General features: G+C 37.1%; 1 protein-coding gene across 1 annotated transcript in view; it reads right to left on the bottom strand.

The window, feature by feature from the left end:
- Positions 1 to 22,659, bottom strand: part of DOK6 (docking protein 6) — a 251,558-nt gene that overhangs the window by 71,507 nt on the left and 157,392 nt on the right. The window contains exon 5 of the mRNA XM_054191773.1: positions 20,965 to 21,154. Within this exon, the coding sequence (XP_054047748.1) occupies positions 20,965 to 21,154 (190 nt within the window). The remainder of the gene's footprint in view (positions 1 to 20,964; positions 21,155 to 22,659) is intronic.

Genomic DNA, 22,659 nt, shown 5'->3' with positions numbered 1-22,659 from the left:
AACCTATTTTTCAGAGGATTTGAATGATTTCTTTTTACCCACAAATAACTTGACATTAAAGAAATAATGGCTGATTTGTAAATTAATTACTCAAAAGTATATAAAACTACATACAAATAACTAAAAAAGGTAAACTTCCTCAAATAGGCAGTGAAAAATATCATAAACCCCTTTTGCTATTAATAACTAATTATTATGAATAACTATAGCTATTAATAACTAATATAGAAGAAATAACTACTACCCCATGTTGGCATTTATTGTTCTTAAAAAAGAAGGACTTTAAATTTTTAAATAAGAACAGATCATTAATAGGTATTGTCCAGTAGCAGAGTCCTAAAAGTTACCAGTACCAAACTGGTAACTATGCTGTTGCATAGTCCACACCTGATGTGTGAAAAATGATTTCCTTTAAACAGTGAAGCTCTTTACTCAGGCACTTCAAGGCCCAGAAATAAAGTTATCTAGTGCTTATTTCCTGTATGCTAAAGAAGGTAGTCAGATGCCACATATGGGACCAGACCTGTTACTGTCACAAGATGAGCAGTAAAAAAAAGATGCCCTTTCTTTAAAGCCTTGAAGCTGTGGCTGTCAGTCAGGAAACAGCTAGTTGGTATGCAATATTTAACTCTGAACTGAGACACTTATTTCTTGTGTTGCTACAGCTTTGATTTTCTCAAAAGTGGTGGAAACTAGCAATTTTGTCTCCAGTTTAATTAGATTATCAGTGGAGACACGCAAACACTATCTCTCTTGTGGATATCTAACTTTTGTTCTTTCCTTGTTTGTTGTTATCTCATCTTGAGCTAAGCCATTTTGACAGAAATCCTGTTTGTTCTTTGTGTGCAAGGACGTTACACACAGCATACACTAAAGACAGGCTAGCTAACCAGTAGACCTCACTATAAAATGAATGCAAAGCTCCCCTGAGGGTCCAAATTCTTCGCTCATTCCAGCCTTCAACACAGGCTGGCTTGCTTCCTCCCAAAGTTGTTCTTTTCTGAGAAAATGAAAAAAAAAGCAAGGAAAGCAAATAAGCTCTTTGTGGTTGGGGCATATTTAGATAAAAACCTACATTTATACCCAGGAATACTTATCAAAACAACTGTAAAATAAACTATGTACATTTTTATAAAATTGTAAGTCAACTTCTATGTTGAAAGGGTAGAAAAACAGAGGAAGAAGTAAGAAAATGTTGGTAAGAATCCTAACTTACAATAAAGCAGGGAAAAAAGGGATACATTTGGTGGGGGACTCAATAAGAAGAAAGGCAACTACATAGATAGGATATGTATGGGATCTAGAAAACATCTACGGGTAAAACAGAGATAAGACAATTAATGGTAAATGTGCACAAAGTCTAATTAATTCAGGTATAGAGGTACGACAGCAGATGTGGTTAGAAATACCTAAAGTTGGGACAAGGTCGGAAAAAGCAGGGGAAATGTCCTATGAAAAATCTGTGAAAGGGACATGAAGATTGCTAGCATGAAGCACAGCAACAATATAAAGGGCAACATCCAGAACAACAAGACATAGACTCTCTAAATATTCTGTGTGTTGCCTTTTACTCATACCCTATGTGATCAACGAGTTAGATTGCCATGCTTTGCCGTCAGCATTTCAGAGTTTTATCCAAAGTGTCAAATGGGTATCCTGGCAATTTTATGATCTGAGAAGCAAATAATTAAAATAATCTGATATATGAGGCACCCGCTTGCCCCCCTTAATGATGGTTATTTACTGGCAAGAATATACAACACGAAAAAGTAAAAGTTATTATGCATGATATCTACTAATTGCTGACTATAGACATTCCTCCGTCATATTTATTGTCATATTGTTGCTCATCAGCTGAGGTGGGTAACTTTCCACCATTCTTTCACGTGCTCATGAGATACAGATAGCAGTGTTTAATCTTAAATTAGCTTGCTCTCATGTGGAATCTCCTTGAATTTGGCCTGAGTTAATACAGGGAACATGGAATATTACCACACGTCTGATATGGCTCAGTAACTTGATCATGGGGCTTAGCCCTGAAGATTTGTTCAAGGGCAGATCTTGTATTTCTTGAGTCACCCTCAGCATTTTCAACTAAAAGAACTAAAGAATCCCTCATGCCATCAAAGCAGCTTTCCTAATAAGATCATTTACGGCAACATTTCGCAATTCTGAGAAGTAAAATGCTCGGAGATGGAGTGGAAATGAGTGATGATTTGCTCCCAGGTAAGTGGGATTTCATCAGAGGAATTCAGCAGACCTGCTCCAATATTTCCTAGAGGACCTTAATACTATCCAAGTGATAGTTGTACATCTTTTTAAGATATTATACGCAGATGCGGTAACAAAACTCTTATGTGCTAGTCAGATGAATGCTAGTCTTTCTGAACAGAGATGCATTACTCTACAAATTTTCCCTTTAAAAGGGAGATTTTTTGTGAGAATAGTATTTTTTTCATGATAAGATTATTTCTTTTTCTGCCTAAACCAAACAACCACTTAAGTGGTATAATATAATATAAACAAAAATTTTCTCATGAAAACATGTTTTTTATTTGTTTTGTCAGATGGGAGAGATCTCTGTGCAGTACTAGTGGTAATTATGCCTGTTGGGATATTTTTTCTTCTCGTTGCCTGTGTTGCCTACACACAAGGCTGTCTCTGTGCTGCCCTGTGTGATAGCACATTTAGACTAGTGGGACATATAGCACACTACTAAAACTTCAGGTACACTAACCCATTCCTGCATGTCAGATGCTTTCCACTTTGTGCTTAAGGAAGTGCAGAAAGCAGGCTGTGTCTTCCTCTGGACTTTATCAATGATTGTCCACTAGCACTGTAATTCATTTCCCCTGGGTTTATCCCTGTCCATCACAAGACACAGTGGAAAAAATTGTATTTTAGTTTTTTTCCCGAGGTTCAGTTTTGATAAGAAGGAGGATTCTGTCTGGGACTTGCTTCAGACCACTTCTATTTGGCAGCTACCAAGCTTTCCCATCTATTCTCATTAAAAAGTTCTTATTTATATTAATTACTTTGATATATTCGAATAAATGTAACTAGCACCGAAGAGTTAAAGATAGTACCCCATTCTAAATGCTAGTTACAGTATAAAAAGCAGAAAATCTGGCTTTATTGAAGTAATGCATAAAAGGTAGAACATGACGATTGACTTGTAATTATGAAATACACATAACAGCAAATATGCTGTGCATAGGCTCTGTTTTCTATTTCCTAGACCCTAGAAACAAAACTATAGTCAATAAGAGAAGCGATATTCTGGAGTCTAAGAAGCTGAATCCCAAATACCTTACTATGACTGTAACTGCATTTTTTGTCTCTTCTTGCTTATAAACTAGTTTCATAAAACATGACCTAGACATTTTGATGGGGAAGACTGAATTGTGCTGATTGTGCTTTATCACCTCTAAGTAAGAAAGATTCTAGGTTGCACATGAAAATTACCCTCTTGTGTCAGTATTTAGTTCATATTATTTAAGAAATCAGTCTAGGTAATTAATGCATATGTATACGCAAAACAACCCACTTTATGGAGACTTTTGACCGCTTAACATTTTCTCTAAAAAAGAAATAAATCACATATATTACACAAAAAAGGAATTTATCACAAACAAAGAGAAGATAATAAAACCAATTGTTGACATTTTCTTAAATACACAAGACATTTGCATTTTTGACAGTTTAAGTAATAGAGCAAACATGAAAATGTTGTTAGATAATTACTTCTGTTAGTTTTTAAAGCTCAGGTCTTGTTGATAATGGGGAGGCACTATTTTACAGTGTCTTGGACAAGTATCTATTCTTACCAGTTCCATGTAAGATAAACCAAGAACTCATGTATTACTACTATCATTTTAGCACAGAAGCAGCAGTTACGGTTGGCTGTACAACGAACAGACCAATGGAAAACATTGGCCTGAGAAAAAATAAAGAGACGGCAAAGACTACAAACAGCTAAATTTTTTTGATTAAACCTTTTCACTCATCATGGTTTGGCTATTATTTTTCATCTCATTTTTGAATGAGAGGGATATAAGTTCCAAGTCCTGGAAGCTGGGATCATATTCAAATACAGATATTTGCTACAGGAATTCTGCCACCCTGTTAAGAGCTATTATTCCCCAATGAAGACAAACACATCCCATAACAATATTATACAGTTCTTCTCACTGTCTTTAGCAGCAGAACACAGGTGAAGCAAAATTAATCTACATGAATACCGTTGACTTTGACAAATACAAAAATCTTAGACATAAAACCCAAATAAGGCCATTACTGGTTAAAATCAATGACAGTGCAATAATACAGGAGCCCTGTGGCAGTGCATCACTACTTCCTGCAACAGAAGCAATAAAACCTAGTGTCCCAGTATATTTATTTTCTTCTTTTTTTTAACTTTTGGAGCCCTAAAGTCACTGTTATGTTTGGGACTACTCCTTGCCCAGGGTGTTGCAGATAGAAATCCTCTTAGATGATACTCACTAGAGTCTGAATTCATTCTGAACACAATGTGACACAATTCTGAACTTACCCATGTTCTCTCAGGAAGTAACGAGTTTTGTAAGAAGAAGGCATCTGCCAGTTAACAGATGTTAGCACAGTAACAGCCAAGGAACTCATATGCATAGGTATAATTGTTGATTTTACTTCATCTTTGAGGAACTTGGGGTGCTCAAAAGCTATGACACGGGACACTATTGTAGAGGTGCCAACAATATTTGGAGTAATTGATCATACTTAATCTAAAAGTTAAGCTAAAAAGAATTAATAAAAATGAGTTTTGCATCTGCACATGCCAACAAATACGATAATAAGAATTTACCATAGGACCACATTTGAAAAGATCTGCAAGAGGATTTGTCCTATAATGCCTCAATAACCTCTCATCCATGTATTGAATGCTGTTGGAAACGCGCTGCCCCTACCAGGACTCAGACAGATACTGTGTTTGTGCCGTTGATCTCCTGCCTAGGAAACAGATATTTCCCGCATTTTGATCAAAGTATAAGAACATAGCCACCTAAGGAGAGGAGGTAAAATTTCTGGAGGGCTGAACAGGAGTGAATTAACACAATTAACATTTTTTGATGGACAAATAATATCAAGACAATAGAGGTAAAAATTATTAAGGAACTAACAGAGAGCCAGGTTTAGAACCATAGAACCAAGAAAAAAAAGCTAATTAGTCACACTTAATTATAATGTGTATTTAAAACATCTGTTTTACCAGTTTATGGAAAATTAATGCTGCGTTCTCTCTTTTTAAAAGCAGGACACACAAAGTGCAAAGAAATGATGAAGAGAACACACTGCGCACTCTATGTTGAGGAGTTTGAATTTTTGACTACTTCAAAATGGAGCATTTCAAGTGTTCCCCACCTCCCCTCCCCTTTTAAATGCACCATCAATAATACTTTTGGCCACTTAAAGCATTTGCCGCTCTCTGAAACTTTCAGTACGCTATGACTTTATCGTGATGGGCATTTAAGCACTGCTGTCTTCTTTCAATGTCACTCTCCATCTTCGAGGTATGAGAGCTACTGCTTTGACCACTGTGGCCACAGAGGAATTTTCAGAAAGTCATATGCAAATATTATGGGCACGTAGGGTTAGTTCAGAGACACTCACCATGCTATGTACATACACTAATGAGTAATTAACATATGCTAATGATATCCAAGGACTCATCAACACTAATCTCAAAACTGGCAGATTGTCAACTCCAGTTTGGGAGCAGCCTGCCACAGCAGCAACCCCTGGGACAGAGAAAAGCACCAGAGATGAGACAAGGCAGGGAACTGTTTAAAAGAAAACCTGTATTTCTCAGGTGCTGACAGTAACAACAGTAGAACTCAGCTGAAGGCCACATTTCTGGTCTGAACTTTAACTAGAGATGCATACAGACACAAGCGGTCAAATAATGCCTTCGGTGGTAAACTGGATGGGCAATAATAACATCAAAAAATAATTACAGAAAACGTACAGCCTCCACCACAAGTATAAAACGTTCATTGAACTTCCACCAATTTTCTACACCTGGTATTTACTTTAGAGAGGAAACATGCCTTCCCTCCCACTTGCTTCAACTTTTCCTCTTTGATATAAGCCAGACAGAAGTGAAGTAGACAGATTTTCCCTGTTCTCTCAATAGCAAACAGCAGCAATTCTCTTATGGATCAAACAGCTCTCACTGCATTCACCTGGCATCTCTGACTCCAACTCTGTGTGTTAGTGCTTCCAGCAGTGGGAAAACTCTCTATAAGGACTTCTCATTTGCCTGATAGCTCAAATCAATTGTAGTCTGTGTGCAGCTAAGTAGCAACTTGATAAGGGCCTGAGAACACGCAAAATACTTTTTTGTAAAATTCTACTACATAAAAGACAACACTCCTTTCAATTACACAAGGAAACAGGCAGAAAAAGGTACAAGTGGATAAAAGAAGTGTAAATCCGAAGAAACAAACAGAGAGTCCTGCAAAAGAAAATCATCTCAAAGATTCAAATATATCAAATCATGCAGAAAAAGGACAGAAAAATCATACAAAAGTATGAAAATTAAGCAGAAAGCAGTATTTATTTTATAGTTACATACTTGGGCTCCCTGCATATTTTCTTAGAATATCTCATACCTCGTATAATCTTCTTTCTAAAACTTCAAGGGATGCAACAGCTAACCATTTTCTGATGTTCTGATAAATGTGTATTTCCACCTCTGATTAACAGCAATCAGTTATGCTGATTAGGTTCTCTTAGTTGAATATCTGCTATGACTGCTGTGTGAAACTACTGATGCCGTACTGGATAAAGACATGTTTCATCCTATCTTTAGTGAGGATATTGCTTAAAACAAAAAGGTTTAAGTAAGAATGTCAAGAACTGTCACCATTGTAGGTATGTGTCACCATCTATTCTGGGCAAATATTCCCTCAGACCAGTTTTCTGCATAGCACAAGATGCTACTAATTGGCAAGAAACACACCTTGGCAAGTCCACCAGAAAAGTGGAAAAACAAAGACTGCAAAACAAATTTGGGATAGTAGAATCTAAAAGTATGATATGCATCTTCTTTAATGCATAAAATTTTTAAGCACAGCATGCCAGCTCTCTTCCCAGGGAACTCGAGCCATTGTTAGAAAGCAAAATGAAAAAAGCCAGCGTCCTTCGCTGTGAAAAAACACCGACAAGCTACATTTACACTGGAGCTTACTCCTCTAGTTCAATATTTCAGAGTTAAGGCTTCTACACTGCCTTAGTAATATTTTTATAAGAAATTTATAACAGCCATGGAACTGCTCTGAACACTGGTATGTGTCAGTCCCTTCTCTCCATGATTTTGTATGCCAGGTTTAAAAAAATCCATGAACTATAGATGCAATACCTCCTGGCTTCATCAAACATTTATATGTACCTATCCAAAAGGGAAGCACTATAGGTGTCAGAAGAGAAGGGGTGAAAATGCCTTATGTGCAGAATGATATATAATGGATATTCATGGTTCTCGTGCAGCAAAAGGTGACCATGCCTTCCCCGGACATTTACACATAATAGCTTGGGCATGTCTGTGGCCATTTCATGTATGACATTAAAATCATTTTGAGTATGCTAGGCAACATTTTAAAAAGTTTTTTTTTAATTATTTCCCCATTTTTTCACTCTGGAATACTCATGCTGTAGGTATCCTTCATAACATAGACAGAATATTAGTCTCAAGATAAATGCTAATATACATTTCTATTTCTGTGTATTACTATTTCTGCTCTAATTTCTCTGATGGTCCTTTTTACCAGCTATTTGACACTACTTCCACATGCACTGAACACTTTTTTCTTGGCTGCTCTCCATTTCATCTGCGCTTCTAAGGCCGAGAGCTAATTATACTCATCTTTCTTTTTTTTTTTTTTCTCTCTGAGAAATTGGTCCAATGGAGCTTAAAGAAGCCTTCCATAAAAAGGCAAAGTACCTGGGAAATAAAATATTTGAGATAGTGTTGTTAACATCTGTTAATGACAGGCACTTATCCTGGCCAGCCTCTTCTTGCTACTTTTTGCTCCGATCTTCCACACTTTCTGATTAGATGTTGCTCCTAAAATGCTACACATACTCCAAAAGCTGCTACAGTGTTCCACCAGAAAACCACCTACCTTTCGCTTTTACTCAGAAGCCCCCCCTATCTATTTTTGTCATATCAGCCTATGTATTTCATCACCACATTCCTATCTCCTCCTATTCCATGTGCTTAGCCCATTCTGTCCCCCCCCCAATAAACCTTCCCTCCAATTTTCACCAATCCTTTCAGTTTGAGTTTCACCACTCCCTTGAGTGGACCCGGCTGGTCCACTTGCCGTCCGATGTGTGTGCAAAACAGCTTCAGCACACTCACACCCTGGTCCTGCCCAGACCAGTGTTGATTTGCATCGCTGCTGTCACTCTTTATTCTCTGGTGGCAGTGACAGTACTCTTATCTAAGTAAGTCACCAGAAAGATAGATGAACCAACCTGTTCTTTCATTAAATAAAGGTTTGGCACCCTCAGTCATCATCTGAAAGAACTTCAGGGTTTTCCGCTGAATCATCACCTAGACTATAAAGTTTTCTGCCCTTCAGTCCCATTCCTGACAGTAAATGATACTTATGGTCAGACAGTTTCAATTTTGATGAGTTTTTAAATACTGCATACTAATAAAAGCAGTTTTGCAATAAGTGATAATTTTTATTTACTTTTGTAGTCAGCTTCATGAAATTTCAGCCGTAATAGCACACTTTTCAGGAAAATAAAATCTCTCCTGCCATTTAGCACAAAATGTTGTTTTCAAAAAGTGTATCAGGGATCATTTAAAGTAACATTTTAAAGGAGAGATGTTTTCCACGTTGGACAGAGAATTAAAAAAAAAAATAATTAAAATGTGAAAATCTGTTCTGTTGCGCTGGTTCAAGAAAGCCATGTGAGTGCGATGTTATATTTGACTTTTTGGCCACTGACAGGATAATCAAGTAGATGAAACATCTCGGTGAATTATAGCACTGTACTGAGTTTTATTCCATAAAGTCAGAAAGATCAAACGATGTTTGGAGCTGCTGAGACTGAGGGATTCCATTAGATGCTGCCTCTCCCTCCTCTCTTTCTAATAAGATGGAAGCTTTTTAGAAAATATGTGACAAATGACTACTCACAGCAGAAATAAATCACACACCACAGAGTACAGCATTATTAATAGTCCAATAATAGTAATAACTTACCGTGATAGCAAAGAAGTACTATTAGGAGGGACACAGTAGCTAATAGCATTTCCTCTAACAGGGGCTAAGGGACAAACCTTCCTTCAGTACCTTATAAATAAGCGGAAGATTAAAGAAGCCTGCTGGACCAGTCAAGAACGCCTCAAAAATAGCCCGACTTTTCCAGAATGCTACTGAGCAAGCACCTTCTGTAAAGTGCTCTCCATCTCCCTTATGTGACAATATTTTGATAGTTTTTAGTTAATTTAAATTAGAGTGAGAGGACATTTAGTTGCAATAAAAGACTTGAGGGGGGCATAATATATGATAACGCTAAGAGGGCTGTGACATGGTTTTCAATTATTAGACTTGTTTTCCCCTTAGCAAAATGCTTTGTGAAAACAAAACCTGAAATTTATCACGTGGATTTGTATTCAGTCAGCATATCCCATCACTATATAAAAAATTAAAGGAATTACTCATGAATGGTCAATTTGATAGTTCTTTCAGGTCTTCCTATTTAGTTACATACCCATTTTGGGAAGAACACGTTTTATATTATTTTATATATGTCTTTAAACATATTTGTGTGTGTGTATATCTGCCTTAGTAGCAAATATTCTCAAAAAGTAACTTGGATTTCGTTAAGGGTGAAGCTGTTGAGAAGTGGTGAAGAATCCGTATAAGAGTTTTTTAGCATGTTTTAAAGGTTTGAACCAAAATATCCTAGGTATTCTCTGGTTTTTATGGCCATAAGATTAAAAAAAAAAAAGAAAAAGATCATTTTCACACAAAAAGCAAATAAAGGCAAACTACTCACTAATTTACTTTCAAAATGATTTTCTTGTGTTTGTTTACCTATAGTTTTTTACAGAAGATTTTTTTTCTAATTAATAACATAATTAATGAAATCAATAATTAACTAAAGTCAATGGATGAAAATATTCTTTACCCTTATGATTATTTGTTGAGTTTTGCATCCAAGGTTTGTAAAAAACTACAGCAATACAAAAAATAATTATTAAAATATTAGTAACGTCCGCAGTTACTCAAATATTCCAACACAGTCCTGGGTGCACTGAAATCACATATGTAAGTATGTTTGGAAACATGTATATATAATATAGAGATATATATAAAGCCCTGTTGGTAATGGCATTCAACTTACTAATGAAAAGCCAGAATACAGCTACTGAAAAAAAACAACCACCATGGAAATTTCCACACTAGAGTTTCTGCTCTCACACTATGACTATATCCAGAATACAGAATTACTTCTGGAACTGCTATACATCTCTGACTGACAGTAAAGGCCAAAACGACTCTATTGACCTCTTTTGGAAGCAAAGAAGTTACTGGGTACTCTCATCCTCCAGAAAAGCTACGTTTTAGTACAGTTAAACAAAAAGATGACAATAAATATTTTAGAAATGAGTTTGTGCCTTTGTGAGAGCAATGAATTAACACTATCTGAAAGAACAGGGGGAATTAGGCAGATATGAGGCAAACCTTCCAAGACCAGCCTGCTAAAGCAGCTTTCTAAGCTCACGAGTAGCAACTGGCAGTCATGCTATACTCAACTTGATTCCACTATAATCAAGTCCCAAGACAGAGAAAAATAAAACTTCCATTGCAGTTTTTCACATGTGATGTACAAGAGACAACTGTTCAGACACTAAAATGACCTTTAGAATAAACACGTGTGCCAACTGAAGCAGAGGAATCACAGTTCCTGACAACAACTGAAGCCCACAAATATTTAAAACCGTGCTTCTGCAACGCTCCGTGTGTGTATGTGCAAACCAGGTTTGCACAGGTTCCTACATATTCATGAACAAGGCTCTTTTGTTGTGCAAATTCCAGCCTTTGCATTTTGATTACTTCCTTCTACGTTTGTACAGTACACAGCCGCAGCATAGAGGATACTTCAAACCTCCTCCTCAATCGATGAAACTACATTCATACGCTTTGGAGAAAAGGAGGATTTATTTGTGCTTAGGATTCTTCCCGGTTCTCTGTGCAAAACGTGGCCTTCTGTATTGCCCTTTGTGAAGTGTTTAACACTCTCATACTGTCTGTATAGACAATTAGGTGCCCAGTTTCAGCATTTTTAATTAGCTTATGCAAATAGGCTTGCTGAGGGAGAGATGCAACAGTATTTAAGTGCTAAAATAGACACTCTGGCTCTTATGGTAAAATGTATCCATATCAAAAATGAAGGGCATTACAAAATTTATTAGCATTTTGTACATATGAGTTTCTGAGTTTTGCCGTTGATTTTTATTTTAAACGGGGCTTTTTTATTGTTTTACTTTCCAAATCTGAGATATTTCAGTCCTCCTGTATTTTGAGGTAGAAGGTTAAATGTTATTATGACTCTTGGGGAGAGAAGGAGCTGGTGCTGGGGCATCCCAAGACATTCACAAGTGCCATATAAGATTAATTTTTGCTATTGCCCACTGTGGAATTCAAAAGTTAAAACGTAGAGTTGAAACAATAAGTGCGTCCTAATGGGATTAAGAATGTAGGAGTTATTTTGTCTGCTTCTTCTCCACTCATAGATTACACAGCAATAACCTCATTAGTCATATTCAGCATCAGGAATATCAATCTAACAATGCACGCTTACAGCTTACAGCAGAGAAATGTATGACAAAGGGACAATTAGAATATGGTAAGTAAACATAAAATCTTCTGGGCTCAAGCATGGATGTAAAGCCATCTGAAAGCAAAGTGGCAGCTGGTCTCAAAATATTTTAAAACAAGCACTATTTTGATTATGACATACAACCGAGTTACGAAGGGAGAAGGCAAACTGTGCACTTGAACCGAAGGGCACAGTTCATGTTGTCTCAGGATCATCAGAAGGAACATAATATACTGTCTGCTAATACATTAGGCAAACACAATACCGTTCCTAGCAATTTCATTAAAAAGCGTTGTAACATTTGCATTATACCAATGATATTGGATATCTAGTGATCACCTGAAAACTCACGCTGCACGCTCTGGGTTGTAAAATATGCAAATACAAGCCGCTTCTACAAATACCACAGAGATTATGGCTTTCCTTCTGAGCTGTATGTTTTTTTGTGTTAACTGGACAAGCTTTAGGTAACTATTTTCCTAATTGCATACGTTTCATTTAGTGCAAATTCATAAGGAAATTTATTTTTTAGACAATGGTGAATTAATGAATTAGTGATATGCTCATTCCTATCAATTTAGTATTTATATATTTGTTCATTACTATTCTACACAACCTCATCTGTGGAGCTTGCTTCTCTGTCCTAGCAGTCACTGGCTTCCCAATCCATTTGTGAAAAAATTACAGCTTAATAAAGGCGACTTTATTCTGCCGATAGATTGTCTTTTGTGAGAAGTCATTGTTTTTCTCATCAAAATTAGGGTTTTTGCAGCAAAGTGGAATGGCTCAGGCATTCTTTGTCAGTTGGGGAAAGTGTTTTGTAGGTGTGTATATGATGGCTGAATTGTCAAAACAGAGACTAAAAAAAGCAGCAGATTTTAGAAAATGGAGTAGAAATTTAGGATAAAGAAGCTTGTATGTAATCCCTTTTCTCTGTTTGCCATATTAGGTTATACTGTGGAGAATTTCATTGTATGTGAGTTTTGGTGGAATACGTTCTGGCTTACCAACACTGGAGCAGTCTGAGAGGAGCCTTGGCAGAGAGAAAATGCAATGAGCACTTTATAAATCACTTACAATGAGCTATATTAGTTTCCGCTAGTAAAAGAGTTCTTAGATTAGGTACCATGATCTAAACCAGAGTAAGAGTCCTGTAGATGAGTTAAACACACAGCTCCTTTTTAACTAGGGTTTAAGTGAATCAGATGACTAACACAGAACTTATTCCAGGTCAAGAATTTGGCAGGAGGCAAATTCAGAGTTGGAATAAAGTTGGAACGGAAAAAAACTAGGAATGGAACTACAATTACAACGCAGTATAACCTTGGCATTGCTAAATACCAGGAACTAATTAAACCTTTTCAGTGGTAAAAATGCCACTTCTCCTAAAATTAGAAAGAAATCATTACTTCGAAGTCATTACGAAGAAACAAGGAGCTGGATATATGCAAGTGATTCCTGTTTCTTTTTTTAGAGTTATTTTCGGATTTTAGCAATAGATACTGCTTGGGAAAAGAATACAAGAAAGAAAAGAAGAGGCAGTGAGAAAACAGATAAAACAAAATCACAGAAAATTCATGTCCGGTAATTAGACTTTTTGAAAATATTAGGAAGGTGTAAAAGAAGAAAAAGATCCTAACAAACTTAACTATTAAGTGTTGTATAGCTCTGAGGTAATCTTTATGTGGAATGATGAATCTATTTACTGCAGCTGCACATGAGTGCATTGTGCTGCTCAACCCAAAATGACTTACAAATTCTGTGACAGGCTTATGATTTATAACATGGCTTCACTAAGGGAAAATTGTGCCTGACAAATATGGTGGCCTTCTATGATGGGCTTATAGTGTTGGTGGAAAAAGGAAAAGGAACTGATGTCATCTACCTCGACTTGTGTAAAGCATTTGACACAATGCTTTTTGGGGGGGTTAGAACTAGATGATCTTTAAGGTCCCTTCTAACCTGAACCATTCTATGATTCTGTGATTTGTGACACTGTCCCACACAACATCCTTAACTCTAAATTGGTGAAATATGGATTTGACAGAGGGACCACTCGGTAGATAAGGAATTGGCTGGATAGTAGCACACAGAGCTGTGGTCAACGTCAAATGGTGAGTAGTCATGAGTGGCCTCCAACATAAGAAGGACATGGACCTGCTGGAGCGAGTCCAGAGAAGAGCCATGAAGATGATCAGAGGGCTGGAGTACCTCTCCTATGACGACAGACCGACAGAGTTGGGTTTGTTCAGCCTGGAGAAGAGAAGGCTCTGGGGAGACCTCATAGCGGCCTTCCAGTACTTAAAGGGGGCCTACGGGAAAGCTGGAGAGGGACTTTTACAAGGACATGCCGTGATAGGACAAGATGTAATGGCTTTAAACTGAAAGAGGGTAGATTTAGATTAGATATTGGGAAGAAATTCTCAATAGAGAATTTCTCTATTGAGAACAAAGATCAGAGAACAAAAATCTCTGAGGATGATGAGACCGTGGTACAGGTTGCTCAGAGAAGCTGTGGCTGCCCCATCCCTGGAAGTGTTCAAGGCCAGGCTGGATGAGGCTTGGAGCAACCTGGTCTAGTGGAAGGTGTCCCTGCCCATGGCAGGGGGGTTGGACCTAGATGATCTTTAATGTCCCTTCCACACCAAACCATTCTATGATTCTGTGAAACTTTATCTGCAATTTAGATAATCCACCAGAGATCAAGAACTGAATGCTTCTCTTCAGGGAGGTATAGAACTGAGTTGATATGTACATCAGTGTATGAAGTCCCAGAACAACTGTCTCATGAGGCACATACATAGGGGGCCTCTCCCCACATAATGGAAAAAGAGGATATTTCCTCCAACTTAACTTTAATGGTTAATTGACTAATACATTTCACATTAAACACCAAAAATTGCCACAGAGGACTGACAGAAAAATGAAAGATTTCAGTCAGTTGTAGTGCCTGAAGCAAACACTGAACTTTCTGCTTCAGATAACCCTAGCATCTGTGTATCTACCACTGAGAAAATTAGTATCTCAGTCTTGGGTTGCACAAAGGGAAGAAAAAAATCCAAGAAATTCTCATGTCACCACTGTGCAATGCCTGAGCTTAATATTTTCTCAACCAAAGAAACAGATTCCAGATCTTAGAAGTGACAGAAAATACCACATTTCATTAGATTTTCTCTGATGAAGAAGAAAACAAAATCAAAGGCAAATAAAGAAGGAATAGTTTAGTGTGGTTCAAAGGGTCTTTCTGAATGCACAGCACAAATAAATTTGGAAATACTTTAAATTTCAATGTCTTGTCTACAAAATAGTAGAAAATATATTTCAGAAAAAGGAGCGTGTCATGGATTTGTGGCTCCTTCTGTTCTCAAAACTCCAATAACATACCTACCGTCTCCACCTCTCTACTCAGCTGGAAACTTAACAGTATTTGACAAAGTGTGGCTGGGGCTTCCACAGCCCCCTTATTGTATTTTCTCACCTTGCTTAACTTGACTTTAGCTTGACTTTGGCTTTTTTTTTTGGATACTTCTGGCCAGCACTTAATTGATGTGACCAGACAGCTTCCATACATAGAAAATATTGTTTAATGTAAATGGCAGAATTGCAGAAAAAAAAAAAAAAGAAAGAAAATTTCAAAAGGAACAGAGTCATATGTGTTTACTCTTCTCAGTGCTTCCCCCCAAGAGATGACAAACAATTCCGAATTCTTAGGAGTCTCCTCATGCTCCTAAAAAGGTGCCTTAGCCAGCTTCTTTTGCTAAAAGGAAAGCTTGGACAACTGCCTTTTGCAGTTTCCAGAGAGTGAAGTTAAAACATTGTTTATGACCTTTGTTATGGATTGTTTGGTTTATAACATCAGCAAGATGAATCCTGTAACTTTGGCAGGAGTCTGAAAACAGTGTCTTCACACCTGATCTGGGCCATGAAATATTTCATCTGTACCTGTTTTATTACTTTTCTGGCATGTTTATTAGATTGCATGCAATTGTGTAAAATGGACTTCTGGAAGGCATTTGACACTGTCCCACACAGCATCCTTGTCTCTAAATTGTAGAAATATGGATTTGACAGAGGACCACTCGGTAGATAAGGAATTAGCTGCGTAGTCACACTCAGAGAGTTGTGGTCAACGTCTTGTTGTCCAAATGGCGAGCAGTGATGAGTGGCATTTCTCAGGGGTCGGTACTGGAACTAGTGTTGTTCAACATCTTTGTCGGCCACATGGACAGTGGGATTGAGTGCATCCTCAGCAGGTTTGCCAATGACACCAAGCTGTGTGGTGAGGTCAACATGCTGGAGGGAAGGGATGCCATCCAGAGGGACCTGGACAGGCTTCAGAGGTGGGCCCATACCAACCTCATGAAGTTCAACCAGGCCAAGTGCAAGATCCTGCACATGGGTCAGGGCAATCCCAAGCACAAAGTCAGGCTGGGCAGAGAATGGCTTGAGAGCAGCCTTGAGGAGAAGGACTTGGGGGTGATGGTGAATGAGAAGCTCAACATGAGCCAGCAATGTGTGCTTGCAGCCCAGAAAACCAACTGTATCGTGGTCTGCATCAAAAGAAGCACAGCCAGCAGGTCAAGGGAGGTGATTCAGCCCCTCTGCTCCTCTGTCGTGAGACCCCACCTGGAGGAATGCATCCAGCTCTGTGACCTCCAACATAAGAAGGACATGGGCCTGTTGGAGCGAGTCTAGAGGAGAGCCATGAAGATGATCAGAGGGCTGGAGCACCTCTCCTGTGAAGACAGGCTGACAGAGTTGGGTTTGTTCAGCCTGGAGAAGAGAATGCTCTGGGAAGACCTCATAGCGGCCTTCCAGTACTTAAAGGGAGCCTACAGGAAAGATGGGAGGGACTTTTTATGAGGGAGTGTAGTGATAGGACAAGGGGCAATGGTTTTAAACTGAAAGAGGTTAGATTTAATTAGATATTGGGAAGAAATTCTTTACTCTGAGGATGATGAGACAGTGGTACAGGTTTGCTCAGAGAAGTTGCGGAAGCCTCATCCCTGGAAGTGTTCAAGGCCAGGCTGGATGGGGCTTGGAGCAACCTGGTCTAGTGGAAGGTGCCCCTGCCCACAGCAAGGGGGGTTGGAACCAGATGATCTTCAAGGTCCCTTCCAACTCAAACCATTCTATGATTCTATGATTCTATAATTAATTAATCCAGTGCAAATTTACAGTACCTTTATCTGGACAGTTATGTGGGCAGTTCTACAAGGAGCACGCTTCCCATTTCAGGGACTTAAAATCAGAGACAGTCAAGGACTAATGTTCACATTAGTAGAGAGATGGGGGCTGACCTCTTCTCCCTGGTGACAAGTGATAGGACGAGAGGAAACGGGTTCAAGTTATGTCAGGGGAGGTTTAGATTGGATATTAGGAAACATTTTTTCACTGAAAGGGTCATTAAACATTGGAATAGGCTGCCCAGGGAGGTGGTGGATTCACCATCCCTGGAGGTGTTTAAAAAAAGGGTAGATGGGGCACTTAGGGACATGGTTTAGAAGTGGCTTTTGTCAGGGTAGGCTAAAGGTTGGACTCGATGACCTTAAAGGTCCCTTCCAACCTCAGCAATTCTATGATTCTATGATTCTATGATTCTATGATTCATGGAGCAGCAGTTCCAAAAGTTTGAAGAGAAATAAATGCATTCATGCAGACCAACTGCATTCTTAAGCATAGTGTCTCCAACATATTCAATACTCAATGCAAATGGCGTGTTGGAACACATTACGCAGGTCGATAAATTAAGGAAATCCTGTTGACTCATTGATGATTCAACATTAAAACTCCCCAAGCCAATCTGAAGTTGATCGGGTGGAAAGCCTGGCTCCTGGAAAAGTAAATGCTAGGCTCCTACTTTCGGTGCTCTGAATTACTGTGGGATCCTTTCACTGCGTTAGATGCACAGTATTAATCAGTACAAAGCTACTGTAGTGACTAATGGAATTGTGAATTATTGTTTTCTGATCGGTGCATAGATTGCATGGGATTAGCCCTAATCAGGTGCTTTAACTAATGAGAATCTCTCCATCCAGCATCAAATCAAACCACACAAAACCATGCTTCTGCCGAAATCTCAGCAGAGTTTGGATAGGGAAGAACAGAGATTAAGTAAATCACTGTGCAAGAAATATTTATTTTCATTGGTTCACTAAATATTATAAAATAAGGACAGGTCTAACTTCATAGGTAGTGCAAAGACACATATTTACGAATTACAATTCAGTGCAAAACTAAACAGAATAAACTGGCAGTTTAAAAGAATCTGTGTTTGTTCCTCCCATATTTTAGACATCCTCCCAATCGTGCAGTTATTACATTTCATTAGATAAGTGAACAGTAGTTTTGTACATCTGAGTCCATATTACATTTAAATGCAAAGCAATATATTTATTAAAAGATAAATTTAGCTGTCTGAAAGCTTAATTTTATCCATTTATTTATCATAGTATCTCTGTGAATATGTCCATTTATTTTAATGGGAGGGATTTATTTTCTGGACCATAGAAATACTGAAACTAAGCATGGCTAATAGAAAAAACTGAGCTTTTAATGTTCATGCAAACCACATACACATATAATTGCATAGCTGCTAAAACTCAGTAAAAAATAAGAACCTATTTAAAAATATTTCCTTTAAAGCAATTGTCTACGTTTAATATTTAGGCCTTAGGGAAAAATTAAAGCAATAACACTTTTACTGGGTAACATTCTCATAAAACATGGATGAGCGCTTCACTTCTGATAATACAGCATGCATCAGGAATTTACTGTATTAAGGTACTAGCAAATCAAGTGACAACGAAAATCTTGTTCAGAAAGATGAGAAAGATGCTGATTAAAAAATAAAAATAAAAACCCAAACAAATCAGCAACAGATTTGAAAATGAGCATTAGTGTTGCCCTATACAGTCTTCAGATGTTATTGAAGATACTGACTTTTCTCTAGTCCTACTTTTTACCTCTACATTTTTCTGCCAGTCTAAATCTAGTCTTTACGTATTTCCAAATCAGATGGATAAAGCACTCCCAAGTGAGCAAAAGGGAGGAATCAGATCAAAGACAATAAAGCATGACAAATAAAGGCAGAGCTAGCTCATAATAATAAAATACAGGAAAACAATCCACTTTTTATCAGGTTGAATGGTCCATGGATTGTAGGGGAAGATGATATTCAGAATTAAAATACGGTAGGAGGCCTGAAAAAGCAGAGAGATAAACCTCACATTTTACTTGAATATACACAATCACTATACATAGTTTGTTAGTATTGATGTGCCGTAGATAAAAATAGAGTACAGAAAGTAAGTATCTTGTAAAAAAAAGAAAAGAATTTCACTATGATATAGAATGACTTTTTTCATAACTAAAACACTGTAGTGAATTACATACTTACACTTTGAGACATGTATAAGAAATCAACTTCAAGTGATTAATCCAAATTAGTTTCAGTGGCTTAATTTTAGCTAACAACGATTCCCATTTCCAAAGATAGTTTCCTTCAGAATCAATTAAAAGAAGCGTGCCCACTCACAGACAGATACACTACTCTGAATAAGCAACCTTTAGTAAGTCTTCAATTGTTGCCTTTTTATGCAAAAATTACTCCTTCCACTTCAATAAAATGCATAGTTGCAAATACAAATTTAGCCAAAGAGTCAGATGACTGGCTATTCACAAAGAATGGGATAAAGCTAAATCCTAGAGGTTTTGTTTCTTTGTTTATTTGCTTACTTGTTTGTTTTTTCCCAGAATAATATGGTGTGTTTCAGGCACTGTTTTTGGCATTTACTTGCTTTCTGGTGTTGCGTAGGTATGCTGCTTGAACTAGTTTTACACGAGGCAGTTTGATGCTTAGGGGAAGGAATGATTTAGGAAATCATTTTTGCTAACATTGTGTATTTGAATGAGCCCCACATCTTAATCTTTGAAAATAAATTGAAACATGGATCAGCCATTGCTAATTTTTAGTTAAACAATATTAAAAAAAAAAAGTAACGATGTCTTCATGATTTTGAATAATGAAGTCATCACAGAAAAGTAGCAAAGCACTAAAATGCTCTGCTCACATCAGTCTGAATATACAAAGTTACGAGTTCAGTGGTAACTCCCATCTATAAGAAACTGCAAAGGAGTTTGGTCATTACCTCCTTAGGCTGCAGGGTTCATTTGATCCATGTTTTTGTTTGTGATCACCAACTGTACTTTTGTGAGTATTTGTTAATAATATTGATTAAGTAAATACATATCAAAATGCATATAAAGATTTTTAACAAGGCAGTGTGGCTAACCCAAGAGAGTAGAAACACCTGTAATTTCACAGATCGCTTCGGAAAATTCAGGCTCAGTGTAAGGGAGAATAACAAACTCAGAAAAGTCTAGAACCATTAAATACAAGATGAAACATCACCAAATACAGAGATAAACACAGAATTATTTCTGCGCAGAAACGCAGAAAAGGCAGTGGACCTAACAGCAAGATAGGAAATGCATTAAAAAGATATGAAAGGGAGGCAAAACGGAGCTCCACGGACATTTAAAACTGATCTGAGGATGGAAATTGCAATGAGGATTAAAACGGCAGGCAGAAAAAAGAACTAGCCTTTTATAGGTTCACAATATTCTCTGTACTCCTGCTTGTAATTATACTGTAGGGTGCCAATCAGTCATCAAGAACATCCGAAAAGAGTAATATCTACCATAACGGAAGTTATTCCATTGATATTGTGTGATGAGCCTTTTCCATGATCCAGAATTAATTTCTTCTACATCAAAAGTACTCAAATTATACCATACTAGTGTTTAAGGACAGTGAGATTCATAAACCTTAAGAACAGCAATTCAACCACAGTTAAACAAAAGTCAGAGAAATCTTAAGCTTATTTTAAATATAAAATATATTAATGTTTATTTCAAACACTGGGTTGAATATATTGAAAAGTAATATTCAACAAATGGAAGTCTATGGAGAGGCCATGTATTCCGCCTTTTGTTATAGTAAGAGGCTAATCTAACTTATCAGACTACTCAAAAATCACTTCTTATTTCTTCTTCTTGCTGTTTCTCCTTAGCTCTTACCTTCCAGACTCAAATGTGAACCATGTTGAATCACGTCCGTATCTCCTCAAAGAGCTCAGAGGCCACATGACCAGCTTGACCTTGGCATTGTGGATGTCCCAGAGATAGATGTTTTCATGTGTGATCTGCATTGTACATTCCCCATAGATATCTAAATTTGGTGTAGGCATAAGATATACATTGAATCGTTCTGGAAAAAAACACACAAACCACAGAATAAGGCATCACCAGTTAAAGCAAGAGTTTCTACTGGAAAGAAAAAAACAACAAGTATTTATTTACTGATGGTTTGGAAATCCAGGCCAAATTTCTTAGCCTTGAACAGAGGTGAGGATCCACTGATGTCAAAGAAGCCTTGCTAGTGTACAGGAGAGGAGTAAGAGGAGAATCTTCATTTCATTTTCATTATAAATAATGCAGCAGACTGAAACATCTTTCACAGATGGTCTGCATAGTCCTCTGACACATCCCCACCACCTTAACTGAAGCCCTTTATCCTCACATTAAGGTCCATGACTCTTTGCAAATCAAAATTTACAAATACTTGAACTCAGATAGAGGCTCCTCTCTCAAAGAATAGAACTATTGATATCTTGGCAAAACACGTATTTGCAACCACTGCCCCTTAGAAAAACTGTCCTTGAAATTGCAAACCCAGGTTTACTTATTGAAGCTTGTTAATAATGACATTCTTTGCGTTCACTTTCTATTTATTTGCCAAACTCCTTATCATTTATTATATTATTAAATTTATATTATATTATTTATATTATATTATTTATATTTAAATATTTATATTATATTATTAAATGATATTATTAAAAAATAAAATTTTTAATCATCTGTTGCTTTCTTGAAAAATCTGATTTAACACAATATATTATTATGGTCATGACATCAGTTGCTATCAGCTGCACTTCCACTGCAGATTGCACTCATGGAGTAACAGGTCAAGGGCATTAACAGTTCTCTGAAGTGCCTGAATTGCATGTGATTTAATAAGCAACGAAAAACTATCTTAAAAAAAAAAAAAAAGGAAAAAAGGACAACCCAAGATGATATAATACACCATTAACTCATATGGAAGGAAGAAAATCACAGCAATAGCAAGAGAATTTTAAATAAAAATGCAATTTTCTTTGAAGAATAACTCATGTTTCTATGAGTTACTTCTACAAAGAATGAAAAACTCGGTTAAATTTCAGGTTGTACAGTTGGAAGTGCTAGCCTATATTTTAATTGTAAAGGCACTGAAATCTTGGGGCTTAATAGCATAATATAGAAGAGTGCAGCTGATTCACAACTTCCTCTCATATTTTCCTTACATTTTTGAAATAGGATAGAAATGCAAAATGTCAATGCTACTGCACTGAAGGGTGTTGATAAAAAAGATAAGAACAGTTTAAAGTATAAGCATGAGCAATGCTCATTCAATAAACAGTACTGGGAAAATGTACTTTAAGGGACGTCTGATAAGAAAATTGTCTACAATTACTTAATAAATAAATGACACTTTGGTGTGGAACATGTTTAATCCACCATTTGCACTGAATTTTCTCATGATATCCTCATAAAAAATAGGAAGGAATTTAAAATAATCAGAAGAGGAATAAAGTGAGAGAAATTTATCATAAAAGTTGAAATTAGATGCAGCTTCCCATTGCGTTTGACATTGCAATTAAGTGAGTTAATATA

The sequence above is a fragment of the Rissa tridactyla genome, chromosome 2 (genome assembly GCF_028500815.1).
Source record: "Rissa tridactyla isolate bRisTri1 chromosome 2, bRisTri1.patW.cur.20221130, whole genome shotgun sequence".
NCBI lineage: Eukaryota > Metazoa > Chordata > Aves > Charadriiformes > Laridae > Rissa > Rissa tridactyla.
Note: the sequence above shows the minus strand (reverse complement) of the source record. Positions and strands in the feature narration are given on the sequence as shown.